The sequence below is a fragment of the Neurospora tetraspora genome (assembly GCF_033439725.1).
Source record: "Neurospora tetraspora strain CBS 560.94 chromosome Unknown B0H65scaffold_1, whole genome shotgun sequence".
Classification (NCBI taxonomy): Eukaryota; Fungi; Ascomycota; class Sordariomycetes; order Sordariales; family Sordariaceae; genus Neurospora; species Neurospora tetraspora.
The window spans coordinates 7,591,605-7,614,689 of record NW_026944383.1 but is presented as its reverse complement, the minus strand read 5'-3'; the positions used below and the strand labels follow the sequence as shown (position 1 = coordinate 7,614,689).

General features: G+C 52.5%; 8 protein-coding genes and 3 non-coding genes across 11 annotated transcripts; 6 read left to right on the top strand and 5 right to left on the bottom strand.

The window, feature by feature from the left end:
• Positions 1-2,759: 2,759 nt before the first annotated feature.
• Positions 2,760-2,831, bottom strand: B0H65DRAFT_t38. Its single transcript has one exon. It is a non-coding gene; the product is annotated as a tRNA-Pro (tRNA).
• Positions 2,832-4,892: 2,061 nt separating this feature from the next.
• Positions 4,893-5,887, top strand: B0H65DRAFT_66803 (uncharacterized protein). Its single transcript, XM_062831253.1, has one exon. The coding sequence runs from the start codon at positions 5,154-5,156 to the stop codon at positions 5,829-5,831; it is 678 nt and encodes a 225-aa protein (XP_062687440.1). The 5' UTR covers positions 4,893-5,153; the 3' UTR covers positions 5,832-5,887.
• A 1,260-nt stretch (positions 5,888-7,147) lies between these two features.
• B0H65DRAFT_66806 (uncharacterized protein) lies at positions 7,148-8,874 on the top strand. The gene has a single exon (XM_062831254.1). It carries the CDS (start codon positions 7,445-7,447, stop codon positions 8,690-8,692), a length of 1,248 nt encoding a protein of 415 aa, XP_062687439.1. The 5' UTR covers positions 7,148-7,444; the 3' UTR covers positions 8,693-8,874.
• A 133-nt stretch (positions 8,875-9,007) lies between these two features.
• Positions 9,008-9,562, bottom strand: B0H65DRAFT_545285 (uncharacterized protein; the record flags this gene model as incomplete). The annotated part of the gene is made up of 1 exon (XM_062829364.1): positions 9,008-9,562. One exon carries the CDS (start codon positions 9,560-9,562, stop codon positions 9,008-9,010), a length of 555 nt encoding a protein of 184 aa, XP_062687438.1.
• Positions 9,563-10,672: 1,110 nt separating this feature from the next.
• B0H65DRAFT_t37 lies at positions 10,673-10,746 on the bottom strand. Its single transcript has one exon. It is a non-coding gene; the product is annotated as a tRNA-Val (tRNA).
• Positions 10,747-10,950: 204 nt separating this feature from the next.
• B0H65DRAFT_t36 lies at positions 10,951-11,021 on the bottom strand. The gene has a single exon. It is a non-coding gene; the product is annotated as a tRNA-Gly (tRNA).
• Positions 11,022-12,541: 1,520 nt separating this feature from the next.
• Positions 12,542-13,724, top strand: B0H65DRAFT_66676 (uncharacterized protein). Its single transcript, XM_062831250.1, has 3 exons — positions 12,542-12,847; positions 12,934-13,232; positions 13,309-13,724. Exons 1-3 carry the CDS (start codon positions 12,715-12,717, stop codon positions 13,573-13,575), a joined length of 699 nt encoding a protein of 232 aa, XP_062687437.1. The 5' UTR covers positions 12,542-12,714; the 3' UTR covers positions 13,576-13,724.
• Positions 13,504-15,880, bottom strand: B0H65DRAFT_66720 (kinase-like domain-containing protein). The gene has a single exon (XM_062831252.1). The coding sequence runs from the start codon at positions 15,713-15,715 to the stop codon at positions 13,874-13,876; it is 1,842 nt and encodes a 613-aa protein (XP_062687436.1). The 5' UTR covers positions 15,716-15,880; the 3' UTR covers positions 13,504-13,873.
• A 2,428-nt stretch (positions 15,881-18,308) lies between these two features.
• On the top strand, positions 18,309-20,079 carry B0H65DRAFT_66638 (uncharacterized protein). The gene has a single exon (XM_062831249.1). The coding sequence runs from the start codon at positions 18,418-18,420 to the stop codon at positions 19,594-19,596; it is 1,179 nt and encodes a 392-aa protein (XP_062687435.1). The 5' UTR covers positions 18,309-18,417; the 3' UTR covers positions 19,597-20,079.
• On the top strand, positions 19,972-21,152 carry B0H65DRAFT_66537 (uncharacterized protein). Its single transcript, XM_062831248.1, has 3 exons — positions 19,972-19,974; positions 20,082-20,374; positions 20,455-21,152. The coding sequence occupies exons 2-3, from the start codon at positions 20,334-20,336 to the stop codon at positions 20,915-20,917; spliced, it is 504 nt and encodes a 167-aa protein (XP_062687434.1). The 5' UTR covers positions 19,972-19,974; positions 20,082-20,333; the 3' UTR covers positions 20,918-21,152.
• Positions 21,153-21,293: 141 nt separating this feature from the next.
• On the top strand, positions 21,294-21,716 carry B0H65DRAFT_482510 (uncharacterized protein; the record flags this gene model as incomplete). Its single annotated transcript, XM_062827656.1, has 2 exons — positions 21,294-21,351; positions 21,400-21,716. Coding segments are annotated over 2 exons (375 nt in total), but the record flags the coding sequence as incomplete, so codon positions are not given.
• Between the last annotated feature and the right edge of the window lie 1,369 nt (positions 21,717-23,085).

Genomic DNA, 23,085 nt, shown 5'->3' with positions numbered 1-23,085 from the left:
CGCTCCCTCGCTACCGGGTGGGCTGGTGGGCTGGCTGGCAGGTGGACGCTCGAGTCCTTTGGCGCCGTGGCGTTCGACTCGGATCACGGTACACAACATGGGCAAATAGTAGTGTCTGGTGTTACGGGGCGTCTACATGTCCACCCTGCTTACGGACTCGGCCGGACGAGTGTCATCTACAACCAAACAACGGTCCTTCGCCCGATATGCCGGATGTGGACAACATGAACGATATTTCCACGCCAGAGAGTTCCGACCTCGGCTCGTTGACATTACTGCGTTGGATCATGTTGCTCGAGACAGGCCACAGCTGGTCAAACATTTCCACAAATGGTCAAGAACAGCTACTTTCCAAGCCCCCCCGAGTGGTGGAGGTCTGACGTTGGCCATCAAGGTGTGATGGCATGGACGATCCTTCCTTGTCATCTCCCAGAGTCCACATGTTTTCCCCTAAGTTGGAAGCCAGGATTCCATGCTCCGGTCTCCCTGGAAGTCTGTCTGGCGGCTCAAACACAATGGAACGTCGGACGGTCGACCTTCTCGCCTATTCGGGCCGTTGATCTCGCGAAACTGCGGTGATAAAGCTGCGGCCTCCAGCCCCTTCGTTGACATACCGGACCTCGAGGCGTGCAAGATAAAAGCATGGGTATTCATACCCTCTCTCTCTCTCTCCGGTGGTCAAGCAGCAGCATCAGCAACGCCATCGTAGTTGGAAGTTATCACGTAGGTAGGTTGTCCGGTTGCCGAGCTTGGCAGAAGAGTCGGCAAAGGTAATGATATGACCGAGACTATGCAATTGCTGTTCGGCATTCCTGACACTCGATTGAAGGGATATCTTTTGGCCTGGAGTGCTCCAAAGATCTACCGAGACACTGAAAGACAACTTCCTCGCGATTGACCCCTATCATTGGAGTTATGTCCGTATCTATTACACGGGCGTCTATCTCTCTGGCCTTCACATGCGTTTGACTTGTTACTCTTTTATGACGAACACCGGACCCCAAGGCCTCAGCCAGATTACTTCAATTCCCCCTACTGGCTTCTCTCTGCGCTGCTGGGGAAAGAAGCTCAGCGAAACCCTGAACAAGCACCAAAGCCAGTCTATCATAGTGAGCATGGAGCAACGTTGATGTGTTGGCGATTCGAAGACTATGTTCGGGCAGACACACAGTCCAATCTCTTAAAGTATCATCATGTGCGATCGACGTTGTCTCAAAAGAAGGTAGACATCGGTCTTTCCACCGACAACAATCACGGGAGTATCGCAGGCGTGTACCATTTCTCATTATCTCCAGGCAGAGCGGCACGCTCGAATATGGACTAGTAGTGTCTTCTTTGACTAACATCCTCGTATGGCGCTCTCGCGAGTTGCTTTCGGCTCACAAAAACCAGTGGGTAATCCCAGATCCAAGGGCCGCCGAAGAGAACTAGCAGTTTCCGGTTTTGTATAATGGGGTAGGCCTCCCCATACAAGCAGTGAACCAGGCTTGATGACTTGAAAACATTCGCAATTTGATCTATTTGGTTCATATTCGCATATGGCTACGGAAATCTTGTATCCTCAAATCTGGGTAACCGAGTGTCATGAGGATGGTTGTGTGCTTTTGACCTTCAAGCGTCTTGGAATGCTTTTTAGGAGAAACTTCCTCCAAGGACACCGCGACTTTCCTCGTTCGGGTCTGTCAACGTCCGATGACCGAGCAAAGTTTGCTCTTGTAAATTTCCGGCGTTACTAAGTCTGGCGCTCCGTTGACACCAATGTTTGTCCCCCACTTCATTCAATCTTGGTTGTGTTGATATGTTTTCTATCTAGGTGAAAGCGTACCATGTGGAACAACTTGCGTGAGCGAAGTTCTAGTCGCGGCGGTGGTGATGATAAATTTTCCCTTATAATTGGTTCACTGTGAATACTGACAACTGGAATCATTTGTTGTGCTTGCTTCCAGTTGCATTCCAATTTCCATCCCATGGACGTCGGAGCCAATATTTCGCTCGCGTTGAATCGTGCAAATACTGAAAATCTGGTGGTTAAGCATCGGTCTCAGGAAGGACAGGACATGAAACTTGCTATAGCTGGGTAATTCAACGCGGTACGGGTACTTCGTGGCGACTGAAAGACGAATGACGATGTATTGCCGCTTGTTCTTGCCTCTAAGTAAGATCAAACTTTTATCTGATGCCAGGTCGTCCTGGTGGCAGGGCGGGATCGAATCCCGTGAGGGAGAGAGGGTTTGAGGAGGATGTAGTTCGGCATACAGAACTTTATCGGACGTCAAAAGGGATACCGGGTGTTCTAAGTATATTCTGGCATTCGTGATCTAGAACATTTGTCTTCGACATGAACTCCTGGACCTCCTCCAGCGAACACCAAACCTTAAATCACCGTCACCTCACCGCCCGATGGTGAGGTTCAAGAAGCATCAACCGCATAAACAGTTAGGCCATCGACACGAAAGCTTTTACTCCTTTTACTCATCTTCTGCTTCCTTGAGTTACTGGTCGCGTGGTTATGACTGACCATCACGAATGGACGCATCATCAGGAGAAGACAAGCATGTGAAAGGACGTCATACCGTGCACACACACACCTTTCAAACCCTTGGGATACCGGTTTCTTTTTTAAACTTTTGAGCCTCAATTCCCCAAAAAGAATCCCTGCCAGGGACGATCCCGACCGACTGCATCCAATTCAGGAACTGAAAATCAAAAAGCCAAAAGAAGAAAAAGAGGAAAAAAAGTTGAACAGATAGATTGCTTCAGGGCTCAGCCAGGGTTCGAACCTGGGACCACTTGCACCCAAAGCAAGTATGCTACCACTACACCACAGAGCCAGTTGAGTCAACTCTGTTAATCTGTTCGATTTGTTGACGTTGGGTCCTGTTAGTTGTCCTTATTAAGTGCAATTGCTGGGTCCAGTCTGCGGGTCGGTGGGAAGGTGCAGCGGCCAGCGGTGACTCCTGGCCGCCCCGCCGCCCCGTTGGCGGCTGGCCGAGGTGAGAGAAGTGGACCTACCGTAGAAACTCGCGGAATTCGCCATAGGTAGCTGATGCAGGGTTAGAGGTGTCCGACAGCCACGTACATGCTCATTGACGGCCGCCAAATGCAACTGGCAGACTTTTAACCCTTCGTTTTCTGCAACTTGGCTATGGCGACTCTCCCGAGTTTCTACGGTACACAATACCGATTCGGGCTTGGCGTTCGATGCCCGGGCGGGGCGGCCGTTTGCGTTGGCGCGGTTCCACCCGCCGCTTCGGCCTAACGATCCGCGGGTGGGACTTTTGAAGATCTCACACAACAATAGCGCGCGGAGAAGGAGGCTCGGGGAGGGGTCGATGACGGACGAGATGGGGGATAGGTATGGATCATGGACCGGAGATGGATGGAGATGGATGGAGGTGGACTGGACCCTGTGCCGCTATCTCCATCTGGCATCATGCAATATCGGTCTTTCTCCGGGTCGATATTCTTACATGCAGATTCGAAACACTTCAGAAAGTCATTGCAGGAGCAGAGACTTCTTCACGGTTGATGTTGAGAAGATCATCTTCTTCGAGCTGTCTCTCTCTCCAGGCTCCGAAGCCGAGTTGCCGCCGAAATACAACAGAAACCTCTCGATAAGTTCCCGTCAGTGAGGCTGGCGAGTGTGCTCTTCTCTCTTCGAACGAGAAAGAAGGAAGGCGGAAATGCAAAGGCCAAATTTAGGCAGAGCTGGTGGTCTCATAAAGCCCCGAGTGTAATTGGGTCTCTTGGGCATCATTCGATAATAACTCCGGCTCGTCAGTCTGACTCTGCGCCTGCGGTGCTACAACAAAATGCCTCTCTGTCTCTACCTGTCTACTGAGAAAGGAAAACCGAAGATCGCCGACTTCGCTGGCTGGATGGCCTCAGTTCACCTATCAAGATATTCAACAGCTGTCGACGTCGCATGTTTTGCAGCTCTCACGACGATTCGCACGATAATGGTGTGCAGAAAATCGACGTCCGATGTTGAAGTCTCCTGCCGTGGTTGCATGCGGAGAGGGTCCGGGATGCCTTTATATGGAGCACCGAAGAACCTCCCCGAGATTTTGACAACAATTGGGCGAGCACTCGATGGTTAAAAAGGAAGACCCACGACGGCTCGACTCGACTCGCAGACAAGTGAGCAAATAGTCATTCTCCATATCTCCCTACGTGCGTCTACACAAATCGAATGCGAGAACGAGCAAAGATATTCGCGCGAATCCCTCCCTCTCGCAGGCTCACACAGTTGATGGGCACCGCGACATTGGATAAGAAAAAAAAGACTCTTTCATTGTTGGACCCTTCTTGGAGCATCAAGCGAACGCATAGGTAAGTGCCCGACTGCGACTGCGACTATGACTACATAGTCCCTCTTTGCCGAAAACGACCTTAGACGCTTCCCCCGCCCCGTGAGCCGCGAAGATCCATTCACACAGAAGCAGGATAGTGCGTGCATGTCGAGCGGTTCAGCGCCCAGTGGTTTCGCTCATGCTGCAAGAGAGTGCCACTTCACCACTTTTAACTGGATCTAGCTTCCACTTGCATGCAACAGAACGAAGAGTGGAAGAGAAAAAATTTGAGCAAGAGGAGGGGAGAAAAGGCACATCAAACAACTGGACCTGCTTCATTGGTTCATAATATTATCAACAATGGAGAACGTTGTAATGTCAGATCTTAGAGGGGAAAACTAGAGGCTTTTTTAAACCGCATGTGCTGCTACTGCTGCGCGCCTAGGCTCTTTTTGTGATTAATGTTTTCGATTCTACTCACCACATACCAAAATCTTGACAATATTTTCGCCTTGCTGGTCGCTTGGTTGTTGTCGCAGGAACATTGAGAGAGAACATTGCGCGCAAACAACTGCCGAAGATTTGGGTGTGACCAAAGTCGACTCGTCAGCGTTGGTTGGGCTTTTATCGCATTCGCATTTCGCAGCGCCGACAAAGACCGCCGCCGCCAAGACCAGCTGAGCCGCTCGCGAAGCGCAAGACAAACAGAGAAAGAGAAAGTCAACGACAACTCACCACGACACCGAAACAATCGTTGCCCACACCGTTGAGCTGGTCTCAACCACCTCTCCGGGCATCATCATCATCATCATCGAGTTCCGCCTCTTTCTACCTCAAACAACAAAAAGATAAGCCCGCGCCATGCCGACATTAGCAGCCATAGACGTCTCGGTCTCCGACGACCGGATAAGCCTCGTCTTCTCGCACCGCGCCCTCGCCGCCGCCTACGCCGCCTACCTCGAAGCCGAAGATTCGCGGCCGCCTTATGCGCAGGCTGTGCCAGGCTACCGACGGCTTGCCGTGTATCATGCCGCCTCCAAAGAGGTCACCCTCGCTATGCCCAACTTCCTCACATGGTTCATCACCATGCGGCAACCGGACGACGAGGATAGCGTGACGTTTACTTTCTCGGACGCGGACGAGGAGCAGGCTAGGGCTTGGGCGGAGAGCGTGGTGCTCTTCGAGCCACCGGTACCGGGAACGGTGTACGAGGAGGAGGACGGCGTTAAGCAGTTGCATGTTAAGAGGTTATGGAATAGGGAAAAGTTGTTGCAGAGGTTGGAGGAGTTGAAGAAAGTTAGGAGCAGGGTTACGACGGTGTGTTCCCTGAAGTCGACGAGGTCGTCGCCACGGTCGTCGCCAAAAGAGGGATCCAAGGATGGTGTGCCGTGGTATGAGCGGCAGGATTATGGGTATGGGTATCGGTATGCAGGGGTGGGGCAGACGAAGGAGTTGACGATCCTGGCGCCGTTGCCGAAGCGGGTGGCGCTGCTGCCGCAGACGACGACGGCGGGGCTGTTTCATGGGGAATGGTGGTGATGTTATTGGTATCTGGGTAAAAATACATGGAGAAGGAAAAAGAGGTCTGTACATATCGTCATATTCCGGCAGGCGGGCAGGCAGGTGTTTTGCTTTTTGGGATACCTAGGTTCTAGATAGCGAAGCGAGGCGTTTGTCGTTTTGTTTTTACGGTTTCCTTTGGAGAGGCATAGACTGAGAATTGAAGCTGTCTTTTTGTCCGTTCAACCGCGTTATCCTCGGTATGCATGGTGTTCATCGCTATTTCTGCCGCGAGTGTTACACAGAGCTTACATAGTAGTACACCCAAGACGTTGTGCAACGTAGGCTTGCATATCTCTGGAAATACCAGCCGGCAATTCCGATCTTCTCTTCTGTTGATATTCCTTTCTTTTCTTCTGTTGATATTCCTTTCTTTTATTGCAGGGACAGATTGCGGAGTTCGCAAGGCAGTGATGGCAGATCCTCGCTTGGTTCCCCTGACAATCATGTCTCAGCCATGGCACTTGCGCGTATAGAGGACGGTGTACCAAGCGGCCGGTAAATAGAACGTTGCGCGCTCGTGGTCATCACGTTTCTTCGAGGCATTTCGTGGTGCGAATCATGGTTGTTGCCAAGACGGACATTCTGGGAAGTCAGCTTGGTTGATTGTTGCTCGTATCGCGATTCGTCGTTCGAGGGTCAGGGTTCGTATTTGATTCTTCTGCGAAGGTTTGTGTGGTCAGTTGACAATCGAGGTTGCGCTTGGTGGGTAAGACTGGAAGACTCTCGCATGGTCGAATCGCACGAACTTTGACGGCGACACGGAATTCATGAAAAAGAACAAGTGCAAACTCCAGGATGCCTTGCCTGCCGTCTGCGGCAGAGTGGGCCCAGATCGTCCGGTGTTGGGTGGCTCCACTTATGCCAAGACCGGAGGCCAACTTGACCCATGCGGGGCTGAGCCGAAGTTGGGGAGCAACGTCATCCGATCCATATTTAGAGCGCAGCCACGCTCCAGCCCACTGAAGAACAGAACGACGCCGAACGCAAAAAGCTGAAATTTTCAAAAAGTCCGTCAGGCATCCGAGGTTATGAAGCCGATCAGCTTGAAGAAATCTTTTATCTTCCAGATCCCCGCAAGTCGGACTCGAGCACGCGTCCAAATTGCAGCGCCAGCTTCAGGGCTAAAAACTGAACTGCTATGTTAGCGGCCGTTGCCAGCAGATCTGCTCCTGGCTGTGTGCCACTCCCAAGTTCCAACGTGGATCCAGTGGTCGCAATTCGAGCAATAATACGAGATCGAAGAGCTTCACTAACATGTCAATCGGTGGTCGGGGATAAGGATTCCCTTTATGAGTATCCAATTGGTGTACCAGTGAGGTGATCGCACAATCTCAGCCACTTCGTTTGGTACTGCTACTCCATTTTAGTTCGTTCTCTGACGACACCCACCCAGATCTACACGAAAGCTGCAGCTCTCTTGACTCGAGTGAGTCCACACAAGCTTTGTCCGGTTTGTCAAGGGAAGCCTCCTTCTTCACCGCATTGTATTTGAGCGTTTCAACAACTGTCCAGTTCGTTCGCTTTGACTTCGTTCGTCCTCTGCGTCGAGAAGGCTTCCCCGAACTCCATCTTCGGTACCTTACACCAGCATGGCAGCACTGCATGGCCATAGCATGTCTGAATCTGGCATCTGCCGGGATTACATCACAGGTCTTTACAGTGAACCACCTCGAAGGCCTCCTCCGTCACCCCCAACCTCATCTCACACATTCGGACATGCACGAGGGACATCACTTCCACCTTTGGTGATCCCGAACAATGGATCGCCAACACCGAGACCCCTTTCTGTGTTCCGGCCCCAGGAAGCGTCCACTGCCGCGTTTTTGAACTTTTCATTCCCACGGCCTGTTGCCTGCAGAAAGACATCAAGCATTGACACCACCACATCCAAGTCAACAAATCTTTCGATACCAAACACAAAGTCAACACATAACGAAAACAAATTTCTCTCGCCAAGCGCTTGCTTGGTACCTCCACCTCCTCCAAAATCACCACGACGACCCTCGATGTCCGCGTCAGACCAAATATCCCTTCCTCTACCAACACCAACACGACCTCTATCATGCGGATCAGACCCATCACGATCACGGCCCTTATCATCAGGATCCGACCAGGTCCCAGAACTAGAACCAGACGTTCACAATGACGACGTCAGCAGTCTCTCCGACGCAGACGAAACACCTCCACCACCCACCTACGCGCCGCCCTCACCACCTTCACCACCACCCCGATCACCGCTCCGTCCTTTGTCTATGGAGTCCTCCCACTCAATATCACCCCAACTCCTACCCCCCTCACCAAAAGCCCAACTCCGCCGCTCCCACTTTTATCCCGGCAAACGCAACCCGCCAGCACGCATCAACTTCCGCCTCTCCCAGGGTTACTACCACAAGAGCAGCAAGAGCACACCCAACCTCCGACGACAGTCAGATGGCTCTTCAGGGTCGGGAGACAGCGACATGACTACCACCTCTGGCGAAAGGCAACCAAAAACTTACAACCTCGACGCCCTAAACCGCTTAATGAGCCCTTCCGACCTAGACCTGGACAACCCCACAGCTCGCGAATGCGGGAAAGCAGAAGCCGACGCTTTCTCGGAGCTGATTGGGATTATCGATCGATATAACGCCAAGGAGGGGGGTCCGCCGCCTGTGCCGGAACGGTTGCTGAGACGGGTGTCGTCGTTGAATGTGAGGGTGGCGACGCCGGTTATTGATCCGGTGGAGGAGCAGAGGGAGCTGGGGGAGAAGGGGTTGAGGAAGTTGAGTCCGACGGAGTATATGGCGGAGGTGGAGGGGGTTTGGGGGAGTTATTTTGATGAGGACACTCCCGTTTGAGAGGGGAGGCTGTGGTCAGGGGAAAGAAAATCAGGGGCAGGAGGTATGAGGAATGCTGGGCAGGGACTTTGGATAGTGACATGGATGGAGTTGGTACTTTGGGGATTTTATGCATATGATACCAATTGGCTAATGATAATGTACAGAAGAATACAGTCATCGTTCTTCACCCCCCCTTCCCTTCTTCTCTTTACTGCCCGTGATCGTCGTCAACCACCTCCTCATCCACTTTCCTTAACTACCCATGGTACTACTCTTTCGCTCATCCCGCGTCATTCTCACCCATCTATACCAATCATCTCTTAGCATCTAACCTCAAAGCAACTTCAACTTCCGCCTCACCACCCTCGGCGCCCCCGTCCGCTTAGCAGCAGCAGGCGTCACAACCACCGGCGCCTCCCCAATCCCACCACTCCCAGCCCAAGCCCCAGAACCAGGAATCGGAGTGACAGCGGGCCCGATCGGAGTGACAGCCGGAGGCAGGGGTGTCACAGGTTCCGGGAGGGGGGTGATGGCTTCGGGGGGCGGAGCAGGGACAAGAACCTCACCACCTGCTCCAGGAGGCGGGGTAGGGACTGCTTCAGGAGGCGGCGTAGGGATAACATCAACAGCTCCAGGGGGTGGAGTAGGGACAACTTCAACGCCTCCAGGAGGTGGAGTTGGGACGACTACTGCCTCGAGGAAGTCTTGTGGGACTGGAAGCGGGAGCGGGTTTCGTTTAAAGATGGGGTGGGTGTGGGTTTGGTCCAGTTGAGGACGTGTGAATTTGCGCGGGATGAAGGCCGCTGAAACGAGGTTGTTGACGACAATGAAGAGGAGGAGGAGGGAGATTTGTCGGATGGTAAAGTTGAAGAAGCTAAGGTTCGCCATTTTGAAAGTTTGTTGGTGGAAGTTGTTGGATACGTAGTTGTATACCGGTAGGAGGCTTTTTGTCTGCTTCAGTCTCTCCTCAGATTGGATTGGACTTAGCGAGGGAGGGTGTGAATGTCGAGATAAGTGAGAGAGAGCTTCATCCAACGAAACAAGCCAGTCGTGGGCGCATATATACATACACATTAGCCATCACATCTCCAGACACACCACTCCCAGTGGTTCCTCATCATCGAGAGAACAGAGCAACTCCATGACATTGACCCTAGAGCCGCGCGTGCCACCCCAGAAATCCCCACACAGTCCTTTCATCTTCGAACTTGTTTCTCCTGCCCTCTTAACTCATCCCTATCGGTCCTGCCAATTCCAATTCTTGTTCGTGTTCTGTCCCCAACCGTCCTCCTGTAACCCCCAAGGAACGTGGGAATGTGGCACACTGAGTGGCACTAACACAGCTCTGTAACTGTGCCATCTTCAGCTTCGACCCCAGGATCTCGTTTTCGGATCGACTGAAACCTCAACCTGGGGGGGGAATTTGGGGAAATTCGAGATCCGGATCAAACGACGTCGAGTCTCTAAGCGCGTTCGTTTATGGTGTTCGGGATTGATGGTGAGAACAAGCCGAGTCCAGTCAGTGGAGTTGAAACCGAGGTCAAACCAAATGCCCAAAGACCTCCTGAATGTCGCTTTGCGCACAGTGCACTGGTGGCGTCCAATGACACCAAAAGAGGTGTACCAAACTGGCGGGTAAGGAGAAGGAGATGAGACGAAAATTGGAGTTGAAGCATGGAATTGATGATTTCAACAATGGTCCAAACGATTCGTTCGGTCTGGACTGCACAGCACGCGCCAAAAAAAAAAAAAAAAAAAAAAAAAAAAAAAAAAAAAAAACATCAAGCGCAGGGACGTGCAGACCGGATGAATTGGTGCAAACATCGCCGACAAAAAAAATTGAATTATTGAACGGCGACGAAAAAAGATGTCGAGACAAAAACCAAAGAGAAGAAAATCGCAAAAAAAAAAAAAAAAAAAAAAAAAAAAAAAAAAAAAAAAAAACCAGAAAAACCAAAAAAAAAAAAAAAACCAAAAACCAAAAAATAAAAGAACAATTGATCCGACTGAGGCTCGATCTCAGGACCTTCAGTGTGTTAGACTGACGTGATAACCAACTACACCATCGGACCGTTGTTGTGATTGTTGAAATTCGGGTTTGGAGTGGGGACTTAACAACCCAATCCAATCCTATCGGGTGCCACGTCCAGTCACAGCCAAAAAGTTGATGTCCCCAACTCTAGGAATCCCGGCTTTCACCAAAGTGGAACAGAACAGAAAGAAAAAGCGAAAGAAGAGCAAAAAAAAATTGAACTGACTCGTTCACAAGAAACAAATGCGCCAGCCGCGAATCGAACGCGGGGCCCATCGATGGCAACGATGGATTTTACCACTAAACCACTGGCGCTTTTTGTGATTGTTGTCAGGATGTCGCAGAGAATGTCCTTTTGAAGCTCAGTTGTGATTGAAGCAAAACGATTGTAGTACAGCGAAAAGGGGGTGTAAACAAGACACTACAAGAAAGGAGCCGTCATGCGTTTCTGTATTCCTTTTTTGTCCTTGATGAATCCCGACAGCCCGGACCATCGTCCGAACGGACAGCGCCGATCAGGTACCACTCCCGTTCATCCCATCTTTGTCCTTCGAAACATGTTCGTCTGAAAACGCATTCCACGTGCGTTCCCGAGTCATTGCACAAGAGATGCGATGAACCCGAACAACATGAGTAACAAGCGAAGTAAAAGTCGTAAATCAACTACAAATTTTGAATCTCGACAAGCAGCCCGAAGTTGAAGTTGAAGTCTAGAACGCTCTGAACACAAGAAGCAACCTGGAATCCGGGACTGCGCGGTACGTACCTGTGGTGGTGGTGGTCCCTTCCTGCATGCAGCATGCAACTTCCCCAACCCGACCCCAAGCTCATGCGCGTTCATTTGAGCAAGTTTATTCCAACACCCAACAACAACCAACCTTCCATCTCCACCACTTTCACGACTTCCAACCTTCCAAGATCCCACGAAACTTAAGTTACTCACGACAACATGGAAGCCACCGCCGTTCAATGCTCGGTGAGCTGGTGCTTGGCATCGTGAGCTGAATTCTCCCTAGTATGATCGTTCAGTCTGTTGTCTGAATGAAACTCGTGGAAAATGTTCAATTAGTTGCCTCGCGGTTCAACGCCAAGGTGGTCGGTCGGTCCATGCCCATATCGGACCAGGTTGAGGTCGAGGTCCAGACCCAGGCCCACAAGGGATTAAAGGATGCGTACCTGACGGGAGGCGGGAGATCATGGAGGCGTAACCCGAACCGAAGAACTGAAGACGACCTCAACGAGAGCAAGGGCTGGCTGGAAGGATATGAGTTGGCGAGGGAACGCCTTGACTTATAACTTGCTCACTTAGTGCCCGTTTTGGCGAGGCTATTGGATTGCCAAGACGAGACGAGAGAGCTGTCAGGACTCCCGCACAGCTCCCGCTTGGGGTTCGATCCTCGGCTGGAGCTGGAGCTGCCACGAAGCTTGCCGCTCTCGCCTTTTACAGTAGGAAAAAGGTACAGTAATGGAAAGGAAGGCACGACCGGGTATGGTACCTTCCCACTGCGAACACAAGGGCACATGCAATCAAGGCTGAGGTGCAGTTGAGCAAGATAGTGGGGTCTCCACCACGCACATTCCACGTTGGTGGCACAAGCACAAGCACAAGCAACAAGGAACTTGCTCACTCCATTGTTAACCGGTTCGGTGAATGGGAACATCAGCTTGAATTCTCGAATCAGAAAGCAGAAAAGTGCAGATGCAGCCAAGCCTGGGGTATAAAGAAGCTATATTCTCTCGAGGTTTCGCAAACAACTGCAAGGCCTTCTCCCCGTCCTCTCCTCGCCCGCGTCTTTCACCGTCACCCACCGGATCGAGGAACTATAATAACTAAACAACAAACAACCCATTAAGAATATTTGGTGACGTGACGGCCGTCTCCCAAGTGCTCCGCGACTTGGTATAATTTGGATTCTTAAGCGACACACGCCGCCGAACCCCGAGCGAGATCAGCTTTCTTCCTCCTCCAACATCGACAACCACCATCAACCCAACCAACACCACCAAAATGGTTTCCGCAACTCTCCTCTTCGCAGCGGCTATTGCGCCTCTCGCCTCCGCGCACTTCGCCCTCGAATACCCCGCCTGGCGCGCCGACACTCTCGAGTCCGGCACCAACTACTCCCAATGGCAATATCCTTGTAAGCCTTGTCCCTCCCTCCCTCCTCTCCCCTCCTCCCTCGCTTCCCATCTATCACTGGAACTAACACCCCATTCCCACCCACAGGCGCCGGCGTCCCCGCCTCCACCTCCACCTCTGGTAACCGCACCGACTGGCCCCTCAAAGGCGGCAGCCTCAAGGTGGACTTGCACCACCCGTGGGAGTACGTGTTCGTCAACCTCGGTCTGGGCAGCAACGTGACCAACTTCAACTACACCCTCACCGGACCCACGTTCTGGAACGTCACGGGAGCGGGCACGCTTTGCGTTGACCTGCCGCTTCCTGAGGGCTTGAACCCGTCGGATGGCCAGGAGGGGAGTATCCAGGTTGTTACGGTGGGAGAGAGTGGGAGTGCTTTGTATAACGTGAGTTTTCTTGGTGACCTTTGAGAGGGAAGGTGATGAGTGGAAAAGGAGATTTGCTAATGAGGAGTGGTAACAGTGCGCCGATATCACCTTCCGCGCCAACGCCACGGCGCTGTCGAAGGATGAGTGCAAGACTGATGAGAAAGTGTCGTTTGTTCAGATCAAGGAGCAGAGTGATAACAGCACCGATGGCGGCAATAGCACCGATGGCGGCAATAGCACCGATGGCGGCGACAGCGCGGACGACAAGAAGAGTGGTGCTTCATTCGTTGGGTTGAACACCGTTGCTCTCACAGCCGTTGTGGGTATGGCGTTGAGCTTTGTGACTGGTATGGTGCTGTGATTGGGGAACGGGGTTCGAGTTGTTGGTGGTTATACCACGGAAAGCTTGTGGTGGTGTACAAGATAGGAAATACAAAGTTCTAATACTACCATGTGTGAGCAACGCTACAACGAGTTTGAGGTACTCGGGAATGTCCCAGTGTGACACGTCTGCGAGTGCCACAGGAGGACCCGAGAAGGAGGGCTATGAACTTACTGTGTGAGATGATATTAACTCCTTGCTTTTAACCAAAGTAATGCGTAGATACAGGTGTTTATTTCCGGTGTAGATGTCGATATATGTCATATACTGTACTTCCTCATTTCTCCGTGATTTGGTCGTGGACTCGAGCCATGATCTCCCTCATCGTGATTCTCTGGTTTGGATTTGGTGATAGCATATCGTACACAAGCCTCTCTTGTTCATCTTGCGTATTGAGCTGTGCACGGGCTATGTTGACTTCACCCAACCATTGCTGCATGTGTTTGACAGCGCTCGGCTGAGGATTTCGATCGCGTGGGTTCGGGTGAACTTTGGCAATAAGCCAATGAAGATGTTGGGGATGCGCTCTGTTGCCACGCGCATCTGGGAAGGCGATCTTGCCCATGACGTACAGCATGGTCACTCCAAGGGCCCAAACATCGCTGGGGGTACCACGTTGTTTCAAAGCAATGAACTCTGGTGGGATGTACCACGGTGTACCGCCGATTGAAGGGGGGTCTCTAGCGCGGCTCGATAGACCTAGGTCACACAAGACGGCCCCACGCTCTCTGCTATAGAGGATGTTGGCGGGTTTGATGTCGTTGTGGACTAGACCACGTCCATGGATGTAGTGCAGGGCACTGGCAATGTCCCGAACGATGCGCTTTGCGTCTGATCGGTCACCGGCGAAACGGTCATTCTCCATCCGTCGCCACATTCCCTTGGACGCTAGATCCCGGGCATCCACGTGCTCCATGTACAAAGACAGGAAGCGCGCGTCGCCGCCGTAAAGACGTACGATACTCTTGTGTTGGAGGTCCTCTTGATATTGAAGCTCCCGAAGCCAGACGTCGGCTTGATGGATCACGTTCCTGGATTCCATAGCGGTGTTGTTGACGGTGGCGGGAGTTCGGGTCTTGAGCACCTTGACGACAATGACTCCATCTGGTACATTTGAGTGGTCGGCGGTAAATACGCTCGATAAGCTTGACGAGGCAATGTCTGACTTCTTTGTGAGTGTGTATTCGTCAAGCTCGCAGCCACCACTAGTAACTTGGACCGTCTCGTCAGGTTGAATCTGAAGAAGGTTGCCGTCGGATGCAACAAGCTCTCTTCTGCCGTTGGCGGAAACAAGTTCTTTTTTCTCCCCGGTCGGGATTGGGAAAACGAGCGGCTTCGTCTTTGCTGGCAAGAACATGATGACACCATCTTCTTTCTTGATGTCGGTGTCTTCTTTCTTGATTTCGATATCCTCCGATGCTCGGGGTTTCTTGTTGCTCGAGTTTTCATCTCCCTCATCGCCCATATAGGAGCGCTTCCTTACAAGCTGGCTCGGATTTGATGAATCGATAGAGGGAACCCGGAAAAGTGTTGGCTTTTTCTCAAGAATGCGAAAGTCAAGCACATCGGAGTGGTAGAACCTGATCCGCCAGGTGCCTGGAAACACATCTTTATTGAAGCCTGGGTTGACCTCATACTCCTCGATATCCCCTAAAGCGGTAGTAGAGGCCCGGGATAGGATGAAGGGATTACCGGAACGATTGACAAGGATAAGCTTATCGCTGGCCGGATCATAATAGAGCTCGCACCACAGCGTGGGCCTTGTCAGATCTCCAGGAATCCGGACGGAGAACTTGATATCCCGGGATGTTTGCGTAACAGCAAGCACCTTGTGTTGAGTCTGGTCCTTCTCTGCAACCTCGGCGCGCAGAGCCAGCCACCTGCAGTTATCTAGACTACCCGGACCCGGACTGACCGATCGCCCTCGGGTCGGCCTGACAAGAATGCGAATGTCCTCATCCGGTGGAATGACTAGGCTATCGAGCGAGACGGTGCTGTTAATGGCAAGTTGGAGTTCCTCCCTCTCGCGGCGGGCATCTCGCAACCGCGCCTCGATCTCTGACTGTGAGAAGGCTTCCGTCTTCTCCGAAAACTCGGAGGTTTCCTTGGAGTCAACCATGCCGCGGACCGGTGCACGGATCGAGGGACAAGGTATTGCAATGTTTGTGTTTGTTGAACGATGGTTAAAGCGGCCTGTCAAACCAACGGGAGAATGGTAGGCGGTGATATAGACGACGCAGATAGAGCGAATGACAGCTGTAGTAAAGGTGATTCGGCAGACTACCGCTGAAAAGAAGAATAGAAGCGGGTTGGTCAGACTAAATGCGAACCAAGCGAGAGCCCTGCTGCGACAAACTCAGCGGGCTCCAAAAGACAAAAACAAGTTATTGTCGTGTTCAAGGAGCCATGATTGCTATTGTCGCAGAATGACCATCAATAGGTTGTCAGATGAACGGACGAGACGAGGGCAGGTGGGAGAGCAAGCCTCCTGATGGGATAGTCTCAGCCTCGCCGAACAAGATGGAAGACGGGAGTCCCGGGCCGTTTTCTTTTGCAACGTCAGACAAGATGTGTGCGCCAGGGGTCAGAGAAGCTCAGAACAGAGCGAGAGAGAAGAGAGAGGAAGTGGAAGAGAGGGGGGGAGAGAGTCATCAATCGAAACGCGACGAAGAAGAGATGACCCCCAACAGAGATAGTGAGTGAGCTGAGGCTGGTGCCTAGCTAGCACAACTTTCCGTGGAGGGCGGTGCTGCCATGTTAGTGCAGTGCCTCACAGTGCCCTGTCGCATCGTCTATCTCGACTTTGAGACGGACGACCAGATGATTCAAGGACTGCGAAAATGCCATCAGCCGGAACCTCAAACACAACAGAAGATGGCCAGGAAAGCAGGATATAATATTTCTAAGTAAAGGACGACAGCCTGCGACCATCCCATGCTGGTGTTAGGCCTCATGAGGCTTTATTGGCGCCATGTTCCCTGCCCTCGATGGCCAAGAACAGCGTTAACAATCGAGTCTGACTGGTTCATCCGTGGTCCACCTGATTGGGAAGCGTGTTCTCGAGGCAGCACCACGTGAGGGCCCGTCAGCTGTCAAGGCAGCCACTTGCTATCGTCAGTTGATGCCATCTGGTCTATCGCCGATGGCCCTTGGTCGCTTCCCTGTTTCGTGTTTCTGAGGCTCACCGCGGTGAAGATTCTGGTACTGAGCTGGTTCAGTCATTATCACCGAAAGCACGCGCGCCAACCCGTGTGCTCATGGATTCAGAGATCAGGCTTCCGCCATACCAAACGTAGTTGAACCATAAAAGGGAAGAGGTTCCCACCGATGACGAGCCTGGTGGTGAGGACTTTGGACTGGGTGCTGGGTGGGAGTCGGAGGTTGTCAGACTCGGATCTCGACACTTGTTTTCCAAGTCGCACTCGTTTCTGATGTCAGCGCCCTCGATCCTTTGTATTGCCACACCTCAAGGCTCTTGTTGGTCGAGAAAGTGAGCCCAACTGCATATCTACTGCCTGCCCGGCTTTTCCCCAAACTGAAGGATGGCACAAGTTTGCGGCTGGGTGCGCCTTCTTCTGTTGGCGCTGGGCTGACTGATGGGGTGAGGAAGGAAGGGAGGTGGGCTTCCGAAAAGGTCGTTGTTGCGATTGCTGTTTCAAGCAAGAGCGGCTGGACGGCGTTTGCAATTTTTATGCTGTTTTTACCCGCGAATGGCCGCCATTGTCATGAGTTTGTCATGAGTCGTTTGAGCGAGCAGTGTCAAAGCCTCGACTTCACACTCGAAAGGTGTCGCCGTCAACAAAGTCACCATGATTCATGATCTTTCGGGGCGATGAGTGTGCTTGAAAGAACAGCTCAGTCACCCTGTGTACACACCGGCGACCTGGAAGGAATGGGAGGGTGCCAGGTCAAAAGTGCAATGTTTTGACCGCAATCGTGCATTTCATCCGGGCACCACCACCCAAAGACACCAGCGAGAGAGACGACTGGAGGAGGACACAGCGCGAAGTGAGGGATGACGAAAAATGTGAAAGATTGTGCCGTACGGGTGCGCATGTAAGAATGAAAAGCTAGACCGGAAGAGGTTGTTGTGTAGCAATCAGTGTGAGTGGCTGCCGCTTCGATTGGCTGGGTTTTAGGTGAGTGTAACACTCCGGCCGCAGGCGCAGCTCCTCGTGTCCCGCTTTCATGCCCTTTCTTGCCGAGCCCACCTCAGCGACCCATCCCATTGGGCAACACCTCTGCCAAGCACCCAGACCATCTGGCGCGGAAAGACACCGTCGATGCCCTGTCTGCGGCGTCGCAGCACTCTGGTCTTCCCAACACCCAGCGCATCCCCGTTCGCTCGTCCAGCCCGCACAACACTCACTCCGTCAACCCTCCTCCTTCCGCTTAACGCCTTCATCTCCCCATCTCCGCCGCCGTCACCTCACCCTCAACCTCAAGCTCACCTGCAATTGAGAACGATCGAGACTCCAGTCGGCATCGACCCCCTACCCTTCAACCAAAACACCAAAAATAAAACAATAGATATCATCCACGATGTGGCATTTTGTCGGTTACTAGATGGCTTTCTGCACCAGTGCAAGGCCCACGAGTCTTGATTTTGAACATCCCGTCACCTTACTCGTCACTCGACTTTGGCTTCATCTTTGTCCCCCACCCAACTACTAAACGACGCAAAACCTTCCAGCTCTGCCTGCCTACGGCCTAACTAATTAACGATACCCACTAAATCTTCTCTTTTTGTTCGCCTTTTGACCCCTACTCAACCTCGACCGACACACCGAACCCACCCCCTGATACAGCACTTCTCCCCAGATGGACGATCCGACCGGACCAGGATGGACATGGCCTTACTGGAAGTTTGGCTTACAGAGGGAGGACCTCGAAACAAAGCTCCACGATCAGTACAACACCTTTAGCCTCGCCATTCTCGACCCCGAGGCTTTCCATCATGATGTCTACGAACTCGCCAACAGAGCCACCACCACCGATGAGTTACATCAGCTCCTTGCCGAGCGGAAGCAACTCCGAGTTCGCGAACTGAACGAGTCCCTTGAATCTGCAGCATTCGAGATCATTGGAAACCCTTCCCTGATTGGGACCGATCAGTGGCAGCACGCTGTCCAGCTCTTCCGAACAAGGTCGCTTGATTCGCTTGTTCGATACTTTGCATCATACCTTCCCGAGCAACATCCCTGGCACAAGTCCGCCGATTCGGGCTCCGTCACCTCCAGCAGTGCCGATTCGTGCCCCTCCCTTTTCGACGATGAGTACTACGATCCGATCATGATGACGGAGGAGCCGCTTGAGATTGCGGATGAGGAGTCCATCGTTAAGGACCACCTGCCGCCGTCTCCGCGCTCCATGACCATGTGCTCGAACTCGTCCGTGGATTCCCATGTGGATGGTTTCCAGTCCGACTTCGCCCTTACCCCAGCCCGTACCCTCTCATACTCTGAATCCGAATCCGGCCATTTGGAATCGTCAGCCTCCACACTCTACGACGTGTCGGAGGTTACCACACCTGCTCCTGAGGAGGAGGACGTCACTCCCGAAGTGGCATCAGGAAAGGAAACCTCGGATCATCCCAAGGACCTCTCGATCACTTCCGAATCAGAAACACCCACCCCGAAGCCCGAGCATCATGCCGCAGCTTTCTTCGAGCAGACGAAGCCATCGCTGCCCTGTCGACGACACCGGAGTCTTTCACCATCATCTGCGCGTCCTCTCTCTGGTCAAGAAGTCCGGAGTAGCATGCAGCAACGTGATCCTAGGAAGCCGGAGCTGCCGACTCACCATACCCAGGTGGCGGACGACGCAGCTCGCCGTTGGAAGGAAACAGGATACATGGATAGGCTTAGAGAGAGGATGTTCAATCCCTTGCAAAGAGGAAGGAGTCAGGGGAGGAAGACACAGCCAAGTAGTTCCAGTCGCATCCACAAACCGTCATCGGATAGGACGAGGCTCATGGGACGGAAGAGAATTGATAGCTAGCACATGGCGAGGCGTTTTGGCGTTTTGGAGCCTGAGGGCATGGTGGATGGGCCTACTACCGATACCCCTTTACATATGTCCTGTGACTGTACATATCTGCTCTTCGTTTTTCATGGTAAATCCCTTTTTTTCAGCACGAGCGTGGCGTCGGACCTTGGTGGCTGGCGCTGGTAAAGTTCTCATGACCCTTGTTTTGGTGTTTTGTTTGCACGAGTAAACGACTAACGCCGAGCAGTGATGATACCCATCCGACCGTTCCCATCTTGTCTACGGTCGGATACAATATTTCTCGGTTAAGTATCCCATCCTTCTTTGAGTTGATGTCTGCTCACGATATTCTAGGTTCAGGTGTAACACCACCTGGGTAAGAAACCACTGGTAAGTTGATACGTCCCGTAACTCGGTTTTCTTTGCTGAACGACCATTCCGGATTTTTTTTCTGTCTTTAGTTTGTAGCCATAATGATGATAGCTAATCATGATAAGTATCTCTTGACCACCTCGCACATGCCATTGTTCGCCGTGAATCACATTCGATGCTGCCCACCACTTACAAATCGATCGGAGAAGAGAGCTGAATGTCCTCCCAACGGGAGGCAACATTCATCCTCAAATCCCGTTTCCAAAATCTCAGCCGAGCAACGTCCAAGCGCTGATTAACAACCCGGAGACACGATTGACGATCGAAGAAACCGCCGGAGCAACTCTCAAAGTCCGGTGTCCAACCCCGCAGTACGGATGCCGAGTAATCATAAACAACCACATCCCACAACCGTAAGGTCTGGATACAGTTCTCAAAGCATTCAAATACCATCCCACCGCTTATCACACCCGTTTTATCTCACCAATTCTCCTTCAGTTCAAGCCATGACCTCACCAACTCCCACCCATTCCCCCAAGACAGTCCTCATAACAGGCGCAAACGGCTACATAGGCAACGCCGTAGCTCGCGCCTTCGTCCGCGCCGCCGGCGGCGACTGGCTCGTCTACGGCCTCATCCGCTCCACCAGCAGCAGAGGAAATCACCCCCAATCATCGGCGCCATCGACGACGTTGCTGCTGCCCATGAATCTGAATTTATCCTGGCGCAGTTATTACCACCCCGTCGTGTTGACGTGGTCATTTCCACAACGGAGAGTTTTTGGCCTGATTATGCGGCGCACTATCACAACGTCGTGGCTTTGTTGCGGCGTATAGTCGCTTCTGAGTCTAAGGCTGGAGATGGAGATGGAGATGGAGATGGAGATGGAGAGAAAGGAATAAAATTAAAGCCTCCTCTCTTGGTCTTTACGTCGGGGTGTAAAGACTACGTACGGCGCTGACCTGACACACCTGTTGCCGGAGGAGGGCACCAGCTTGCGCCCGGCCCCGGCCCCGACTCCGCACACTGAAGAAACTACTCCGCTCAACCCACCCTCCATCCTTCGTCCTCGCACCGAACTTGCTTCGCAAATCTTTGATCGTCTCGGCGGTTTGTACGCGACGGTGCTAGTGAGGCCTATCAACCTCTACGGTCGATCGGGGAGTTATTTCGGGGAGTGGTTTGATGTTTTTTCTGCTGCTGCTGCTGCTGCTGCTGCTGCTGCTGCTGCTGCTGCTACTACTTCTCCTGCTGGGGGCGGCGGCGGCGGCGGCGGCGGTGGTGGTCAAGGAAAACAACAGGTGGTTGTGCCGAGTAGAAGCGGCGAAGGGAGGGAGATTTGTCAGGGGGTGCATGTTGATGATTGTGCGGAGGGGTATGTGGCCCTGGCGGAGTGTTTCTTTCGCGGGAGGAGGGATGCCGAGGAGCATATGAGGGGAGAAGGGGAGGTGGTGAACAAGGTGGAGGGGGGGGGGGAGGTATTCAACGTCTCTTCGAGAGGGACGGAGGAGACGGTTGATGGCATTGTGAAGGCTTTGTGCGAGGAGTATGGGGTGGATTTTGAAAGAGTGAGGTACGTGAAGCCGGAGGACTTGCAAGAGGGGGAGAACCCCTGGCCGTTGGAGCTAGTGGTGGATTTCCCGCAGTGGACGGGTGATGAGAAGCTGAGGAGGGTAACGGGGTGGAGGGATCGGAGACCGTTGTTCAGGGAGGCGGTTGGGGTGTATAGGAGGGCGTACGAGGCTGCAAAGGAGGGAGGGAAGGGGTGGGAGAGCGAAGAAGGCGGAGGAGACGGTGAGGGCTTTGGGCAGTCGTTGAGAACTTGGGAAGAAAAAGTGGTCAAAAAATGTGATGAGGGACAGGAGTCGAACGCACCACCTCGCGAGACATAACCCTCCTCTACCCTCACCCTCCGAAGGAGGTACAAAAGGTACAGAAAGGTACAAAAAAAACCAACAACCGCTCAGCCGAACAGCGCACATCGGTGAACCGTCGAAACACCCTAACCAATTTTCTTTGTGACTTTGCACTTGTATTACCTTCTTCTGTCGCTGCTCACACCTGCAGATCCTAAATTGTGGACGGGGCTTACGATGTGGAACACGCTATCGGTTACTTGAATGTACATCTTCGTTTCCCAACCGGACAGGAATTTTCGGGTTTGAGGTGTTAGGACGGTAGACCGTTGCGCCATTCGGCCAAGCGGTTGTTGGTGATTACAGCTACCGACCAGGGCAATTATATGGCCCTTAGGGGTCTGGTCTGGGAAGGTGCGGGCTGGCGGCTGGGTGGGATGAGATGGGATGAAAGGTTGGTGTTGATGGGTACAGGTCTGGCAGGCGGGCAGCCAGAAGGCGGGTTGGACAGTTTGACCAGAGCAAGTGAAGAATGTCAACATGAAGCGTTGTCGTTGAGAACGATTATTTCCATGAACCCGTGTAGAGATTAAACGCCTGTTCTAATGGAAACATGCTGGAAAGTCTCTCCCGTAACGGGTAGGAACACTTCCCTGCCCTACGTGAATCGGCAAGCTTGCCGGATCGTCACACTGCCGCGCCATTGAGCCCTATAGTGTACACTAGTCCATATAATCAAAGAGCTCTCCAAGGCAGCTTGACGCTAGAGTTCTTCAACTTCATTTTCCTTTTCAGGGTCCGGTTTGCGGTGGATCTTGCACTCACCAGGGTTGTATGGGAATCGGCGTCTGGTCGAGGCACCATAACTTTCTTAAGCAATCCACGCCATCTAACTCTACCCTTCAGTGATGAAAGGATCACAGATCAACCGGTAGTGATGTCTGGAAGTCGACGGGAAATTATCCCGCTATCTGCAAGAGGAGTCCGTGTGTCCCGGTCCCCGGAATGTCTGTGGGGCCGAGTATCTCGGATGCTAGAACCCCAAGCTTGGCATCGTTCCGGGGGAGCGGGAGCCCCATAAAGTCCAGGTGATGCCGGGGACGCCCATTCCAAATTTTCAACACCATCCCGTTATTTACTTGCCACTTCTGGAGATCGATATCCATCTTTGCGTCCAGGAACGAGACCCGACTCCTTGGGTCAGTGGACATCATGCCAATCCACACGGCTTGCTAGGTACAAGAGCACTGGGTCAATCTTTTTAGGCGGGCCG